The sequence below is a fragment of the Larimichthys crocea genome, chromosome I, assembly GCF_000972845.2.
Source record: "Larimichthys crocea isolate SSNF chromosome I, L_crocea_2.0, whole genome shotgun sequence".
In the NCBI taxonomy this organism is placed as follows: Eukaryota; Metazoa; Chordata; class Actinopteri; family Sciaenidae; genus Larimichthys; species Larimichthys crocea.
This window is the reverse complement of record NC_040011.1, coordinates 42,900,536-42,915,969: the sequence shown is the minus strand read 5'-3', so window position 1 is coordinate 42,915,969 and position 15,434 is coordinate 42,900,536. Positions and strand designations below refer to the sequence as shown.

At 39.9% G+C, this 15,434-nt stretch overlaps 1 protein-coding gene across 2 annotated transcripts in view; it reads left to right on the top strand.

Moving 5' to 3' along the window:
- aff2 (AF4/FMR2 family, member 2) overlaps nucleotides 1-15,434 on the top strand; it is a 141,464-nt gene that overhangs the window by 98,046 nt on the left and 27,984 nt on the right. For both annotated transcript variants that reach the window (XM_027280910.1, XM_027280906.1), the window contains exon 10: nucleotides 2,480-2,517. In XM_027280910.1, coding sequence (XP_027136711.1) covers nucleotides 2,480-2,517 — 38 coding nt within the window. The remainder of the gene's footprint in view (nucleotides 1-2,479; nucleotides 2,518-15,434) is intronic.

The following is a 15,434-nucleotide window of genomic DNA, read 5'->3' as shown; positions in this document are numbered from 1 at the left end:
TTCAATGTTAATTTTGTACAGAGTACAGTGGGAATATAAAAGTCTTCAGTGAACTAGCTGTGTTAAATCCAACTGGCAGCCGATGGAAAGATGCTAAAATCGGGATGTGGAGTCTCTTTGTTTTTTTTTTTTGCACTAGTGAAAAATCCAGCAGCTGCTACATTTTCAGCGGTGCAACCTCTGCGCAAGAGTTGCATCAGAAAATTGAAGATTTTGAACCCGGCGTTCAGGTGTTAGAAATGCTTTATGGAGCCTCTGACGCAAAATAAAGCGACACCATATAGACAAGCGAAGAACTCATTGTTCAGTTACTGTTCAAGATGGTGCGGGGGTGTTAAAAGCCTTTTTAAAACTCGCCTGTCCTGATGTGCACCACTGTGATGTCTTGCACCCACATGAGAAAGAAGGGAGAAGGGGGATTTTCACAAATAAATCATATACAGAGCGTCTCTAAAGCTTTATGGTTTGAATTGTCTTGCTTTCTGTAAAACAGCCCGAAACTCACAGCGGTGTTGTAACCGAGGAGATTGTGTGAATAAACACCGGTTGGATTGTTCTTTATTTAAATCCAAGTAAAGCCACCAGCTAGCTAAATATATTCACACATAGATCCTCACCATGAGCCCCTGCAAGTCTCCCAAAGCCAAAGATCTGAGGAGGTTTGTTGTTCTAGCCTGCAGCTACACATCGATCTATCAGAAACTTCACTGGTCCAGTTAATCACCTTATTCCTAGAGAGAGACAGAGAGAGGCAGACAACAAGCCAGAGGGGAGAAAAGGTCCCGATTTTGTTTGACTAATTTATTTTTAATTGTCGGGTTTCGGTGCTTGAAGATGAATTAATGCTTGATATTTTCAGAAATCGAGTTTACCGCTTTTGTTTTGTTATTGTAATTGATGTAGTCAGGTACAAAATTGACTGAGAGTTGACTGAGGGAGGAGAAGAGGATGACAAGGGGGAGAGAGGACGGAGGAAAGGCTTCACTGACAAATCTAATCACCCCATTCTTTCACTGAAAGTATGAATAGAAATAAAGGAGTGAACGGAGGGTGGGGTGAAGGGAGAGGGCAGGGAGGAAACAAGAGGAGAGGATAAAAGGAAGATAAAGAGGAAATGGGAAAAAAAAAATTCACGATTTAATGACAAGAAAATCTCTTCTGTTAGAGGAGAGGGGAAGAGGGCAGAGTGATGGAAGACAAGTGAGGGTCAGAGCAGACGGAGGTTTAAGTGGGTGAAAGGGAAAATCTGGACCACGCCGACAAGTTGTATTGATAGTCTATGATTTGTTTTGTAGTTCTTATTTCCTGTAACGTTCTTTATTATACTATTAGTTTTTCAGTCATGTTATGTTATTTATTGTACCATGAAGAACAACACTGTTAAAATAATGAATTCTATTTAGTTTATTTTGCTTTATTTGAATGTTTTCTTGGAGTGCCTCAGTAGTTGAACGGTTACAGAACATGCTCCAGAGCCGAATGGTCACAGTGTCACAAGTTTGATTCCAGCCGGTGATCTTTGTTGCATGTCACACTCTTCCATCTCCTCCATCCTCTTCATCTGTCACTGAAAAAAATAAACATAAAAATATTAAGATTGTTTTGTTCGTACTCTGAATAAAAATGACTTAATTTTTTAAATTTTACAACTTTGCGTTCTCGCGTTATTATGAGGGCAGCACGGTGGTGCAGCGGTTAGCACTGTCGCCTCACAGCAAGACTTTGCATGTTCTCTGCATGTACTCCGGCTTCCTCCCACAGTCCAAAGACATGCACTTAATCGGTGACTCTAAATCGGCCGTAGGTGTGAGTGTGAGTGTGACTGGTTGTTTGTCTCTGTGTGCCCTGTGATGAACTGGTGACTCGTCCAGGGCGTACCCCGCCTCTCGCCCAATATCAGCCGGGATAGGCTCCAGGCAGCCCCACCGTGACCCTGATGAGGATAAACAGATAATGGATGGATGTTATTATGATTCTGTTCACACATGACCACTGATGGAAAACTTACGAATACTTAGAAACAAACAAATAGCATCATAATGGACTGTCTTACGATTTACCCATTTAATAGTAGCAGCAGTAGCATTTGTCTCATCTGCAGTAGAACACATTACATAGTTAATTGTTTTCTTTGTTATTTATAGAGAACCTAATGACATAACTTAATACATTGATCAGTGTGTCATTTAGGTATTAGAGGACCAATAAAGCAGACATTTGTTACATCACTCATCTTGGCTATTATACGCTCTCTTAACGTGATCACTCACACAAGAAGCACACACACTCATCATCATGTCCGTCACACACACACTCTCGTATCACAGACATATTAATCCTGGTAAAGTCATTTATTTTTGTAAAACAAACAGAAGTGCATATTTTCCCATCCTCTGTCTTATTTATATGTCAAATCAAAGCAATAATAAAACTGCATATATGATCATAACTGATGGTTTCTGTGTGTGTGTATTGACAGGTGTCTGACAAGCCCAAAGCCAGAGGCACAGCGCTAAGGTAAGACAAATAGCCAGACTCTGTGTCGTAACGTTGTGATTTATTTATGTCAGCGGCATATTTATCGCCATACAACAAAATAAAACAGTTATTCTATTTTTGCGTATACCCACTTGCCAGATGTGACTTGTCACGTGCTGTTTTAGGTCAGAGAAATCTAAGTGTAGCCTGCACTGGGACTCTTTAATGTCTGGTGGCGGGTACGTCTTTGGCAGAGTACATAAAGTCAACGCAGTGTGTTAACTTTCAATATCAAACAAACAAGCTATAAATAAATGCTCTTTTGCCCTGAAAACATACATTTGAGGCAGTCGCGGTCAGCGTCGGATGATTCTCTGGCCAGTTGTTGTTGTTCTGTTGTTAAGGTCAAAGACGTCACTGTGGGTGCGGAGCGTCCACAGCCACCAGGCTCGGGTTACTGGATGCCGTTGAAGTGTCTGAGCGCGGTGCATCAAAGATTCTGTCTAGGATTCATAATGTTTGAAGGTTATTGCAAACACAACCCGTATTAAGCTTTCTGGAGGCGTCGTAGCTCTAATTCACTGAAGCATCTGTGATGGCAGGTGCCCACTTGATAACCCCAGTCACCAAGCCTGCACTCAACTCTGTACCATTAGAAATTAGGCAGCAGATGTCCTCTATACTCACTGTTTGTAGGTTAGTACATAAATCTTTCACATCTGTACAGAGCTTCTGCAAGCTCACCTGGGATTATTGTTCAAAGGATGAAGCATAAAATCCTGTATGTGTATACTGTGTATACATGCATGATGATACAAGGTCAGTGAGGAAGTTTACCTTCCTCTTTTTGACCAAATGAAGTCTCATTATGGCTTAACACAAATTTAAGACTTAAAGTTCGTCCAAAACACGGAGCATAAGGTGAACATATGGTTGAATTTCAAGGTGATGTGTGGTTGTTTTACCCTGGCTGCAATTTTGGTTCTTTATTAAACTTGTTTGGAAGTGTGCACAAACCTCTTCTTGAATATTGCTTTGAGTTCAAACGTGTACTCAGGGTGCAATTCTGAGGCGACTGCGCTGTAATTCAGTGAGAAATGTTTAAATTTTTTGTTTTTTAGTAGCTATTTGGCAACTTCAGTTCAGAGTTACATTGCAGATTAAATTTTAACATACAAAACAAGTCACCGTTTATAAGATCTGATCTAATTAAAATAAGCTCTACCTCCACAGGGTACACAAATGTTCATGCATCTATGAACAGTATATCTATATGACAATCTAGTAATGTACAAACATGTAACCTTTGCTTTTGATACTTTACTTTAAAGACGTTCTCTTCAGTAAAACCTCAGCAATATTGTAATTAAATATTTTTACAATGTGGCATCTCTGTTTCTGCATAAACATCCATTACCTGATTTTTGGCCCCACGGGTCAGCAAAAACAAGCTGTAAACATAACACTGACATATTAAATAGATATGACAAACCTGCTGTTAGTTTGCACATGAAGCAGATGCGAGCATGTGAAACAACATAAGCATACATTTTAAGGTCTGTCTCCACCAAACCGTAAACCAAAACAATGAACTGAAAGACACTTTATTTTTTGTTAATATAAAAATGTTGTTATGACTAAACCGTATGAGTATAAGTTGTATAAAGATCAGTTCAGTGGTAAACTATGACAAAAATGAGACAACAAGCTAAAAATTGACAATAAAAAAATATTTTCATAGAACTAAAATGTTAATGGCGGGCTATCAGTTAGCAGATATTCCAAAAATATGTGATAATTTCCCCAATAAGTAATAGAGCATGGAGGTTTAGTGATGCGCCGGACAGTGGACCTGTTGCGATCTGCACAACCTGCACAGCCTGATCCACAAATATATGTATATGTTTAGTTGTTGTCGACTAAAGACTGAATCTAAAATATCTGCAAAAATAAACACTGGTTAAGTTCAGTAGGTGTAAGTTGCTGCTGCTGGCTGTCCGCAGGCTAAAAGGCGAGACAAAAGATTCACATCTATAAGGGTGTTTTTTAAATCACAATCAGAACATCACAATGTAGACTTGATTTGATGCTGACAATAGTTAAAACATTTAATAACATCAGGACCGGTGAAAGCATAGCGTTCCCCTGCTTTTGTCATTTTAAGTGGAACATGAAGCGGAAGACTGTCCTTGTAAATCATTCCCGCAGGGGTGCCGGAGCTACTGTAGTGCATGTTGAAAGAGCTGCTTTCATCTTATTGGATGCTTTGCTATTGGGTTGACTTCATTACCCAGAATCCATACAGTGTGATGTTGATGGTTTCTAATAAGGAGATATTGCTTGTTTTTTAGGCATTCATTTGAGTAAATAGGTGGATTGTTCGGCATCTGATCTATGTTGCAAAGCATGATTTTGCTGTTCTTGACTTGAAACTTATACTCAGACACATCTAACAGACTGGAGATGATGCGGATGAACAACTTTTCTTGTCTCAGTGATTTCTGTCAAGTCTGTTTCCATTTTCCACAGTTACATTCTGTGTGGGCTCCACAGTGTGGTACATTATTGTCTTCCTGTAACACCTTGGGGGAATATGTCACCTAATTAATCAGTAGGAGGAAAAAAAAAAAAAAAAAAAAAAAGTTAGCTGGATTTGTAACATCAGAGAAGATTGGAAAGAATTCGTGTAAACAGCTGATTTTGGCACCGCGATCAATTTTTCATCTTTTGCTTGGGAATTTGTTATAAAAGGCCAGACTGGTGCATAAGAATATAAGAATCTTTTATAAATGAGGCTCATTGTGTTCACAGTCTGAAGGCATTAGTATGCAAGTCTGGAGTGTGACTGTGTGTGTGTGTGTGTCAGTGTGTGTGTGTGTGTGTGTGAGTGAGATAGAGAGAGAGAGAGAGAGAGAGAGAGAGAGAGAGAGTGTGCTGTGTGTCTGTGTGCGCCCCAGGCCATGTGTTACTCTGCTACCGCTAATGAGCCCATTCACTCTGCAGCCCAATCTACTCAACACCACACACACACATACACATGTCCGCGGGGACACTGGGACTAGAGATGCTGCGAGCGATCCACTGGCTATATCCCCCACGGAGAACAACACACACACACACACACTCTATCTATCTCACCTACACTCCTCACACCATCCACACACACACACACACCACTTTTTTTTTTTTTTTAAGATCCTCGCTCTGACAGCCTCACCCACATACCAATCGTTATTCTGCTGCCACACACACATACAACCACCCACCCCATCCATCCCACCGCGGTGTATATTCAACCGTATCATTTTTATATTTCTGCTCGGTAATCTTAAAATCTTTTGTGAGTCCCTCTCCTGTATTTTCTTCATTATATCCTACGTGAATCTTTTATCATACATTCCCTGGTGAGGAAAAACCGCCTGGAGTTATGTAGATTTGTCTTTTTTTAACTCTCATTATTTTAGTTGTAAAAGCATTAGTTATAATAGTAATAATCAGTGGGGGTAGTATCGAAAGAGTAATGTTATTTTAGTTTACCGGACCTGCGTTTTTGTCACTGGGATGAGCACTGACTCAAAACTTTGGTGAAATCAATAGACCAATATCATCATAAAGATTATTAAAGGCCGCTGCTACAGGTCCAAGTCCAAGTGTGTTCTGAGCTCTGCACACCAACAAGAAACATTACAAGAGTGTTTTTGGCAAAGAGGAAAAGTTTGAGTCAAGGCTGAATGTAATTAGTCCATGAAAACAAACCTTCCCTCCTATTTCCGCTAATAGCCGCTGTGCTGTGTTGTTCAACTCGGCGGCACTCTGAAAGTGTTCAGAGTGAAAACAAAGCACATTTTAGATGCAGCGCATGCAGATTGCACACAAAGTCAAGGGAAAGGTGCGAGTGGATGCAAATAGACACAAATTGGCCCTGGGCGAAACACACTGAGGTGAACAGATGACTGTGTGAGTTCAAAATGTTTCAACTTGAGCGAAAGAGTTGAGCTCGTCTGAGGCTTTACGACAGAGACAACGGGAAAATGAGACGATGGCACTGTAGGGTTACTCTCACGTGGTCAGTGCTAGGTTGCTAAGAAGCTACAACGAATGACGGTATGAGACTGGATGGATTGGAGCCGTTATGAAGCTCAGAGTTTGGTGGCAGGACTGCCTCTTCCACCTCCCGGCTAATCTAACAACAAAGCACGGGTGAAGCTGAGGCGTGCTGAATGAATCCTGGTTGCTCAAACAAGCCATCGGTAATGGCACTCAGCTGTCAATCAAAGCGGTGCTGCTATTAAATATTCACAATTTTAAGTCTTAATATAATTTGAACCGGTGAGTTCTATAAAAAATTCACCTTCAGTGCAGTAAACCAGCACAGGAAATCAGCTATAGAGAGCAAAACAGATTTTTGTACCAGGCTGTAAACATGTTTATTTCTGCTGTGAAGTTGGACATTCGAACATGGGGACTTATGGAGACTGACTCACTTCTGGAGCCAGCCTCAAGTGGACATTTGAGGAACTGCAGTTTTTAACAGCTTTAACCCCTGTTCATCAGCTTAAGTGGTGCTAACTTAGTGTTGCAGTGTTTACATCTCGCTGCCTCAGCAGATCGCAGACCATTACGAGAGACAACATCCATCCCGCCACCACCTGTTTGACCTGTTGCCCTCTGGCAGACGCTACATGTGCACTAGAACCAAGACAAACAGACTCAGGAACAGTTTCTTTCCAAAAGCCATCACCATCCTGAATGCACACATGCACTAGCCCCCCAACATGCAAAAATCCTGTGCAATACCTTCCTGTGCAATAATCTTACCTGTGTGTCACGAGCAATACCTCATGTGCAATAATTGTATACAGTCGTCCCTCACTATATCGCGGTTCACTTTTCGCGGACTCGCTGTTTCGTGGATTTTTTTAGTGCAATTTTGCATGCTTTTTTTGTACTGTACAGTATGAACGCGCATTGTGTTCTGCGTCCTAAATTGGCTAAGGGAGAACCGCACATGTTGTGCGTCCTGATTAACTAAGGGAGTACTGTACAAAATGCGTGTAAAAAGGTGTATAAAAGTGTGTGGTTAGGGGTTTTACGGCCTTAAAACATGTATAATAATTGTAAAACTTACTTCGCAGATTTCGTTTATTGTGGGTTATTTTTAGAACGTATCCCCCGCGATAAACGAGGGACCACTGTAATTGCTTTACCATTTGCCATGCAAATACAAGCAAGATGTAGCATTCACTTTTTAAGAATACCCCCTGGTTTCTTTGTATAGCATCTATATTTTATTTTTGCATTTGTATTTATATTGTGTTTTTATACTATTACCTATATTAGGACCAGCACCTCATTAAAGCCCCCTCTAATTTCGTTGTGCTTACAGTATGTCTGTTGTACAATGACAATAAAAGCTTTCTATTCTTTTCTAATATACTGTAGTTAAAACACTGTAGCTCTAGTCAGTCCCAACACACTACACTAGGCTGCTTGTTAACTATTAATCAGTTAAATGCCAGTTAGCTTGGCTGCTAACAGGACAGAGACAGCTAAGTAAAATGTTAATTGTGCAACATGGCTAAAGCCAAAGCTATACTTTCAAAATAAAATACAATTTTAAAACTTTTAAAGGTGAAATTGACTGGCAGTGTATTTTTAGCAGTTTGTTTACGTCTGTATTTTGCTTTGTTTGTCCTGGTGAAATCAATACCTTTTTTTTTTTTAAATCAGATACTGCAGGGAGCCCTGAAAATGCTGTCTCAGTCTTCCTCTACGCAGGTGGTAACAGCAAGTTTCTGGGTAAAAAAAAAAGTCGACAAACTCAAGTATTTACTTCTTTTCTACGAGACCAGGCCTTACACTGAGACAAATACTTGTTAATCAGTTATTTGTATTGAATATATTCACTGCAGTGACCCCAAAACTGCTGAGATAGAAATCAAAAGTCTCATTTCACTGTAATTCTGCGTTGACAGCGAAGATCAATAATACATAGCAGCTTGTTGGCAGGTTAAAAACACAGACAGGTTAAGCAGCACGGATGCTGCCCTGCCAGTCACGGGCATCAAGTGTGACACGAGTTCAAATGTGATGCACTTCTTCAAAAACTGTCACTCCTGCTGCTGCCATGGAGCATTACACTACATATGTAGGAATGGAAACCTATTATAGCCTTCCCCACAGTACTGCCCGGGGCAAACACACACACACACACACACATAACCACAAATACACACACTCGCACACACATTGCTGAATGCTGGAAACCATCCACAACTGTGGAAATGTGGAAAAAGTTTTATTTTTCAGACTTTAAATTCATAATTTATGACACACACAACCATCTATAATAAATGTACTGTATGATTTTGTCTGATGCATGAGATACAAGCTTAGTAATGTATGTTTAACTTGACTAATTACACAGTAATCCTCAGTGCGGTTTACAAAAAGATTTGTTCTGTGTGATTAGGAGATGAGATGATTGAGACCCACACACACACACACACCACAGAACAAGTAATGTATGCATATACAGTGAGTCTACCTCTGCAGTGAGCTGTAGTGAGTAACGACCAAACTTCCCAAGACTGTCTTTCAGCATTTTATTGCAAGGCGCCAGAAATTACATCAGCATAACTTTCTCCTCAATTGAAAACAAAGCATCCACGGGATATTTTTTTTCATTAATGCTCTGTGCAATACCAGGAAGGGAGTCACAAAATGCCAACCCGCATGGTCTCAACAGTACACTATAGCATTGCAAGCTACTCAGCAGCCTTGCAACATGCGTTCCTCGCCTCTAATTAACAGTTTTATGCATGAAAATAAATAGAAATTTAGCTCCAAATGAAAAAGTATAAACAATTGACTCACCGTCATGGATAGAGCAAGTTAAAGAGTGAAAGAAATTCAAGAATAAGAGGAATAAGGCTAGTGCAAGTGCAATCATTGACAGTATTAGACTGGATGGTGTGTCCATTACATCACCCACACCGGTATGTCAGCAGTCTTGCTTCCTCTGCCCCCAAACTAATCTAAAAGTTGACTAAGTGTCATGTTAATTAAGCAAAACTTAAAGCTTTAATATGATTTGGTGAATTCTATAAAAATTCACCCTCAGTACAGTTGTCATGAACGGGGAAATTAGCTACAGAGACCAAAACTGTTTTTTGTACCAGGCTGTAAACATGTGTGAAGTTGGACATTTGAACATGGGGACTTATGGAGACTGACTCACTTCTGTAGCCAGCCTCAAGTGGACGTTTCAGTAAATGCAGTTTTTGGCACTTCCACATAGGCTTCACACAAAAGTCACAAAATAAAACAGTTTCTATACTTCCCGTTAGTATTATGCTTCGATCGATAGCACGTGAAACACGGAAAAATAACACAGGATGTGTCAAACTGTCTTTCTGCTTCCAGAAGTCTTGCAGCACCGTAGTATGCTCCCTTTTAAAACATTTTAACTCCGTCACATTCAGAAAAAGTACATCACAGAGCCCAGATTGACTCTGGCTGTGAGTTATTGAATAAAAAGTCCCAGTCCCTCCCGTGGATGTAAGTGTACCCTTCAAAATAAAAGCTTTTGCTAAACCCACATAGGACTTTAGAGGGATTCATCATTTAACACAATTACATACACACTACTACATATAAATACACATGCATACATGCACATTGGACTATAATTATCATGGATGTATGGAGAGGATCCCTCCAATTGTGGTACACTTATGCCCCAGTGTCCCATCAGTGGGTCAAATGGCTCCATATATTTGGCATGAGGCGACAGAGTGACTGCAAAAGCTTCATAAATCTTCTCAAAATGCTCCACATATCACAGGCTTACACTCACCCCCCCGAGTCAGATTAAAAACAAGCACACATGAGAGTATGCATGCATGCGAACACATGCACACACACACACATGCTGGAGTGTTCACATACACACACACGAGAGTGTGAGTGATTGAGAGAGAGACCAAGCGAGAGATTGTAAAGCCAGCTGTGCGGCGGGAAGCCCTGCCAAGTGGAGGGCAGAACCAGCGAGCTGAAGGCAGATGATAAGATGACAGATGAACTCAGCCCAGATGGCCTCCACATCTTCACTCCTCAGTTATAATTTTGCATATTCACTCAGTTCTTCAGCCGTTTTTTAAGAAGCTATATTTACCTGTTTTGTCTGCTTGATCCCGCTGCTCCACACTCTGTTACATCTTGTCTCTACTGGCTGCAGTTTATCTGAGCCATGGCCTGTCTGGCTCCAAGCCACCCGCTCTATTGTTTTCAGAGGCTGATCAATTCAGTTTTCCAGCAGAAGCGATTGGGAGGAGAGGAATAAAAAAGAAAAAGAAAAAGAAAAGACGAAGCTGTAACTGTCTATTGTCTGTTGATTGTCCTCCTTGTGTTCGAATCCTGCTGGTTAATTAATTGTGACACAGTCCAAACTGAGCTGTACAGTGTAACACAGATGGACCCCAGAGGGTTTAAAAGGGCACATGGAGGAAAACATAATGATTAGAGGATGCTAATATCCGCTCCTTTTCTCAAATCATATAGAATGAGACCGAACGCCATAAATAATGAATACATCCAGGACATGTGGACAATATTTCATACCAGCTAAATATAAGTCAATATATTTTAACACTACATAACCAGTGACGTCTGCAACCATTAATATCACTGAGAGTATAATCAAACATTCATATATGCACGGCTGTAGCCAGGATTTTAGATAAATAAGGTCATGAATTCCCCTAGCACGATTATTCCTGACTAGCCACCAACCAAACTCTGTATTCTGAGTATTTACAAAAATATACAAACTTGCAGTCTAAATGTAGAGAAAGAAACCCGATTTAGACTGTAAACTCCCCAAACATCCTAAAATTTTAGACTGCAGAGGACGTGAACTCAACCTAGTGAACTCAAATAGTAGCTACAGTCCTGTACGTATGGTATGTTATTATATTTTAAGTAATTTCGGTAATAATTCATTTTTTTGGCTCAAGGAAACATGATATATATTAATCAAAAATCCATCCATGTGTTAAAATATAAAGGGTTTTCACTATCCTGTTCATATTTTTCTAAGTAAAAATATAAAATCAGACATATCAGACCTCTGGAGATAGAAGAAGAAGAAGAAAAAAAAAACAGGCATGGTGGAGGCTGAAGAGCTCATGAGGGAGACAAGAGCCTTCAGGACACAATCAATAAATCCAGGTGCTAGACAAGAATTTTGCTCATGTTAAGGTTGAACATGCAAAGGCGTCAAACTAAAGAGGAAAAAGGGTCCTAACATCCCATCTCAGGTGACCAAACAGTCAGCTGAAGTCCTGGAAGAAAAGTAAAGGTGAGAGTTAAAAACTAAACCATGACCTGCTGCCACATCCCGTGAGATGAAGACAGGTCGATGTCATGATAAGACAGCAGCAGCTCTCACATCGTGTCTGGTGCAAAAGAAACAGAGGAAATATAAAAAGAGGATGATCAACATTCATACTAGACGATTACAAACAGATACATTTAAGTTATTAATGTGTATTATTGGATTGTATTCATCAGTGATTTAAAGATATCAGATCATTGTTTGATATTTCATTTTATTGCTTCACTTGGCTGAAAATGGGCCAAAAACTCAAACAGGAACAGACAAACAAAGTCGGATTAATTTAAATGTAATCTCATTCATTTCAGTTCAATTAAAGTAAAACATAATGATCGGAGTGTAAGGAGCAGGAAATGTAGCTGGACACAAACTCCAAGTTTCATTTGTGCTGACTTGTAATCTTAGTTAAATATTAATCTCAGTTGCAGGCATGTAAAGTCACATATCACTCAGGTGTTCAGACCGATGAATGAAATGTGATCCAGAGTTACAGATCAATGCATGGTAGATGATTGGCCGAGGAAGATGTTGCATTGTCTCGAGACAAAAGCTGCATCAACACCGTTGCCTCATTAAAATGAACGGGTGAGTTGACACCTTGTCGATGGTGCCAAAACGCGAATACCGACACATTTGTAAGTCACCGCGTCCCCCAAGTGTGGCCACGAGCTGCGCAGCAGCCTTTAAGTATGTGGGTGTCGTGTGGATCTTGTGAGGCCCGCTGGACGTATCAACCCAACAGATCATCTTGTGGATGCTGTAAAGGCTTTCATTTCCCCTGTTGTGCTTGTGATTTTATCACGCAAATAAACAGACAGACAGCAAAGCCTCCACTGGAGCCTGAAGATCTGACAACGGCTATTTTGTGAGTCTTATCGCTGTTACTTATGCAACGTTGACACCGGCATACACACAGAAAATAAAGAGTGAAGGCTGTGCGTCCTAAATAAGCAAAAGACCTGTATAAGATATAAACAGGAGACCTGTGTGAGACACTGAAGAGGAAATTGCTTTTAATATAGTTTCTATACTGTATATGTTTATGTTCTGCATGGAGCTAAAAAAAAGATTATGAATGCACGGATGAGGAAACAAAGGACATCAATCCTGTGTCCATTAAGTCATCCATCCATGATGTAAAAATTTAAACAAATTCACTCCTGTAGTGAAGTTTATAAGTCTTAACTTCCTCTCAAAACTTCACATTAATGCATCTAAAATGTCCAAAAAAAAAAAAAAAAAAAAAAGAGCCAGTCTGTCAGTCTGCACCAGCTGGCGGTGCATTTTAATTTGGCACCAACTACGGCATTAAATTATTTTCGACGGGTGATGGCTGATTCCTGAGAAGGGGGGGAAAAGAAAAAAAAAAGGGAGGAAAGCGAGCCAGATGTAATGCTTTCACTCACACACTCGTCTCCTTTCATCTTGTTCTTCCAGCACATACTGTTTATGTTGCCAGAATAAAATAGGCTAGAGAGCACTCAACTGAAAATCCCATTGAGAGGAGAAGACACTCATGCTTTTCCCTTAACTTCACACGCTGCTGTTTAGACAAAAACACAAACATATCTGTGGGAAATACAGACTCGTCTCATACTTCCAGTCAATTTGATCTTTTTGGCAAATGAAAGGATGATACGAGATGCCATATAAAGAGTACCATCAGATGTATTAAATGTGCCTTGCACTATTTTGTATAGCATGTACAAGCTATTTGAGAGTTCCTCTCATGGAGTAACAGAGGCATTTCATGTTGTAAACATCCTGTAATAAGACGGCGAGTACAAAATGACAAGCAGCTGACTTAAATCATTCATTCTAATATGAACCGCCTCGGGCTCAAACAGGACAAAGCTCAGCAAATCCACGAATGCTTTCTCATCCAGCATTTATTTCCAGCTTTAACGATGAGTGAGAACGGCACATTTTGATACAAAGCAGACACCTTGATTTTCTGCCAAACGTCGTACCGACAATGTGGGCTAGCCCACAAGGGGAAGCGATTTCCAAGAATTAAAAGGTAAGCACTCATCAAACAGTAAGGAAGATAATATATAACTCAAATACTGGCTTCTGTAACTATGTTATGTGAATATTAGGAGTCAGTTAATTGACTGGTGGCGCTGATTCTTCAGATCGGTGCTTTTAAATCATTGCAGAAGAAGATGATGTGATTTAAATCGTCATCTTCAAACCTCAAACAAACAACCAAGGTGTAGAAATCACGATGGAACTGCGACATTTCATGTTTGTTTCATGTATAACGTCGAGGGAGGTTACAGTCATCATAATAGTCGATGATTGCAACCCTTCACCTCACCCTCTCCTTCCTAGTATGGAGAAACAACAGTGGCAGGTTGCTAAGTCTTTCTGTTGTTGCTACTTTGTTTTCATATTATTTTACCTTTTTTAAAATTCCACCTTGATTCTTAATGTATAAAAACACGTAGGTGGAAATATACTGACTGACTGCAGCTGTTCTCAACAGCACATACCTCATAAACAATTTGTCGTCAGCTGTTTGTCCATTTAAAAAGCGCTCTATCAGACATCTAATAGATGATTAAAAAGCGTTACATACTGTAGATGTGCCACAGTCTGGTCAGTATCTTCTCTTGGATTTGAATCATGAATAGTAATGAGTCTACAACAGAGATCTGCAGCTGACTCACAGGACTCCTGGCTCTCTTTAGTTACACATCAAAAGATTCTTTAAAGGCAATGAGGGACATGAAAAACAGACAGGGACATAAGTCCAGGAAATGTCTCTTATCGCCATCTGTCTGGCATCTCTACCTCTGGTCTCCATGTATGAACAGACTGTTCACGATAAAAAATAAAACTAAAAAAAACTGAAACAATGTTTGACAATCGTGATCCAAGAAACGCCACATCTCAGTGATTTTAACATATAATTTGTCAGATTACATCTTGTTTGCTCTCCAGGCTGTGATAGCAGCTGATGAACACAACACATACAACAGAGTCCAATAGAAAACAGATAGTATACTTTAAAAACAACAGACAAGAACAAGTTGGATGAAAGCAGCTGTGCCTGAAGTCACTTCTTATTTATTTACATAGTGCATTACATTAACCTCCATCAGCTGAGTGTGTAATTCATGCATGATACAGAGCAGAGTGTCTAAGGAGTACTGAACGAGTGAAGCATCAAGAAACTTCTTTTAACATGTTGTAGTTTAAAATCTCTTTACAATATCTGCACATGTTAAATTGACACTAGTCAATCATTTGGTATATTAATAGATAAATAACTATGTGAAATGTGAATGTGTGAGTGTTATAGCATCTTTCAGATCTTTTGTTTTGGTTTTAGAGCCAGCAGCTTTACTACTATGGTTCACTCTCGATGTTCTGTTTTCAGCCAGAATGACTTTGTTAGACCTTCTATACATTACCTGCTTAACACCAAGTCACAGGCAAGCAAAACTATCCACTAGCTGTGGAACATAGAGGAGCATTTAGCAGCTAGAGAGCCTCAGGAGGTGGTGGAGACCAAAACAGAGGTAAAAAGAAGAGTGAATATTGGACTCAAACT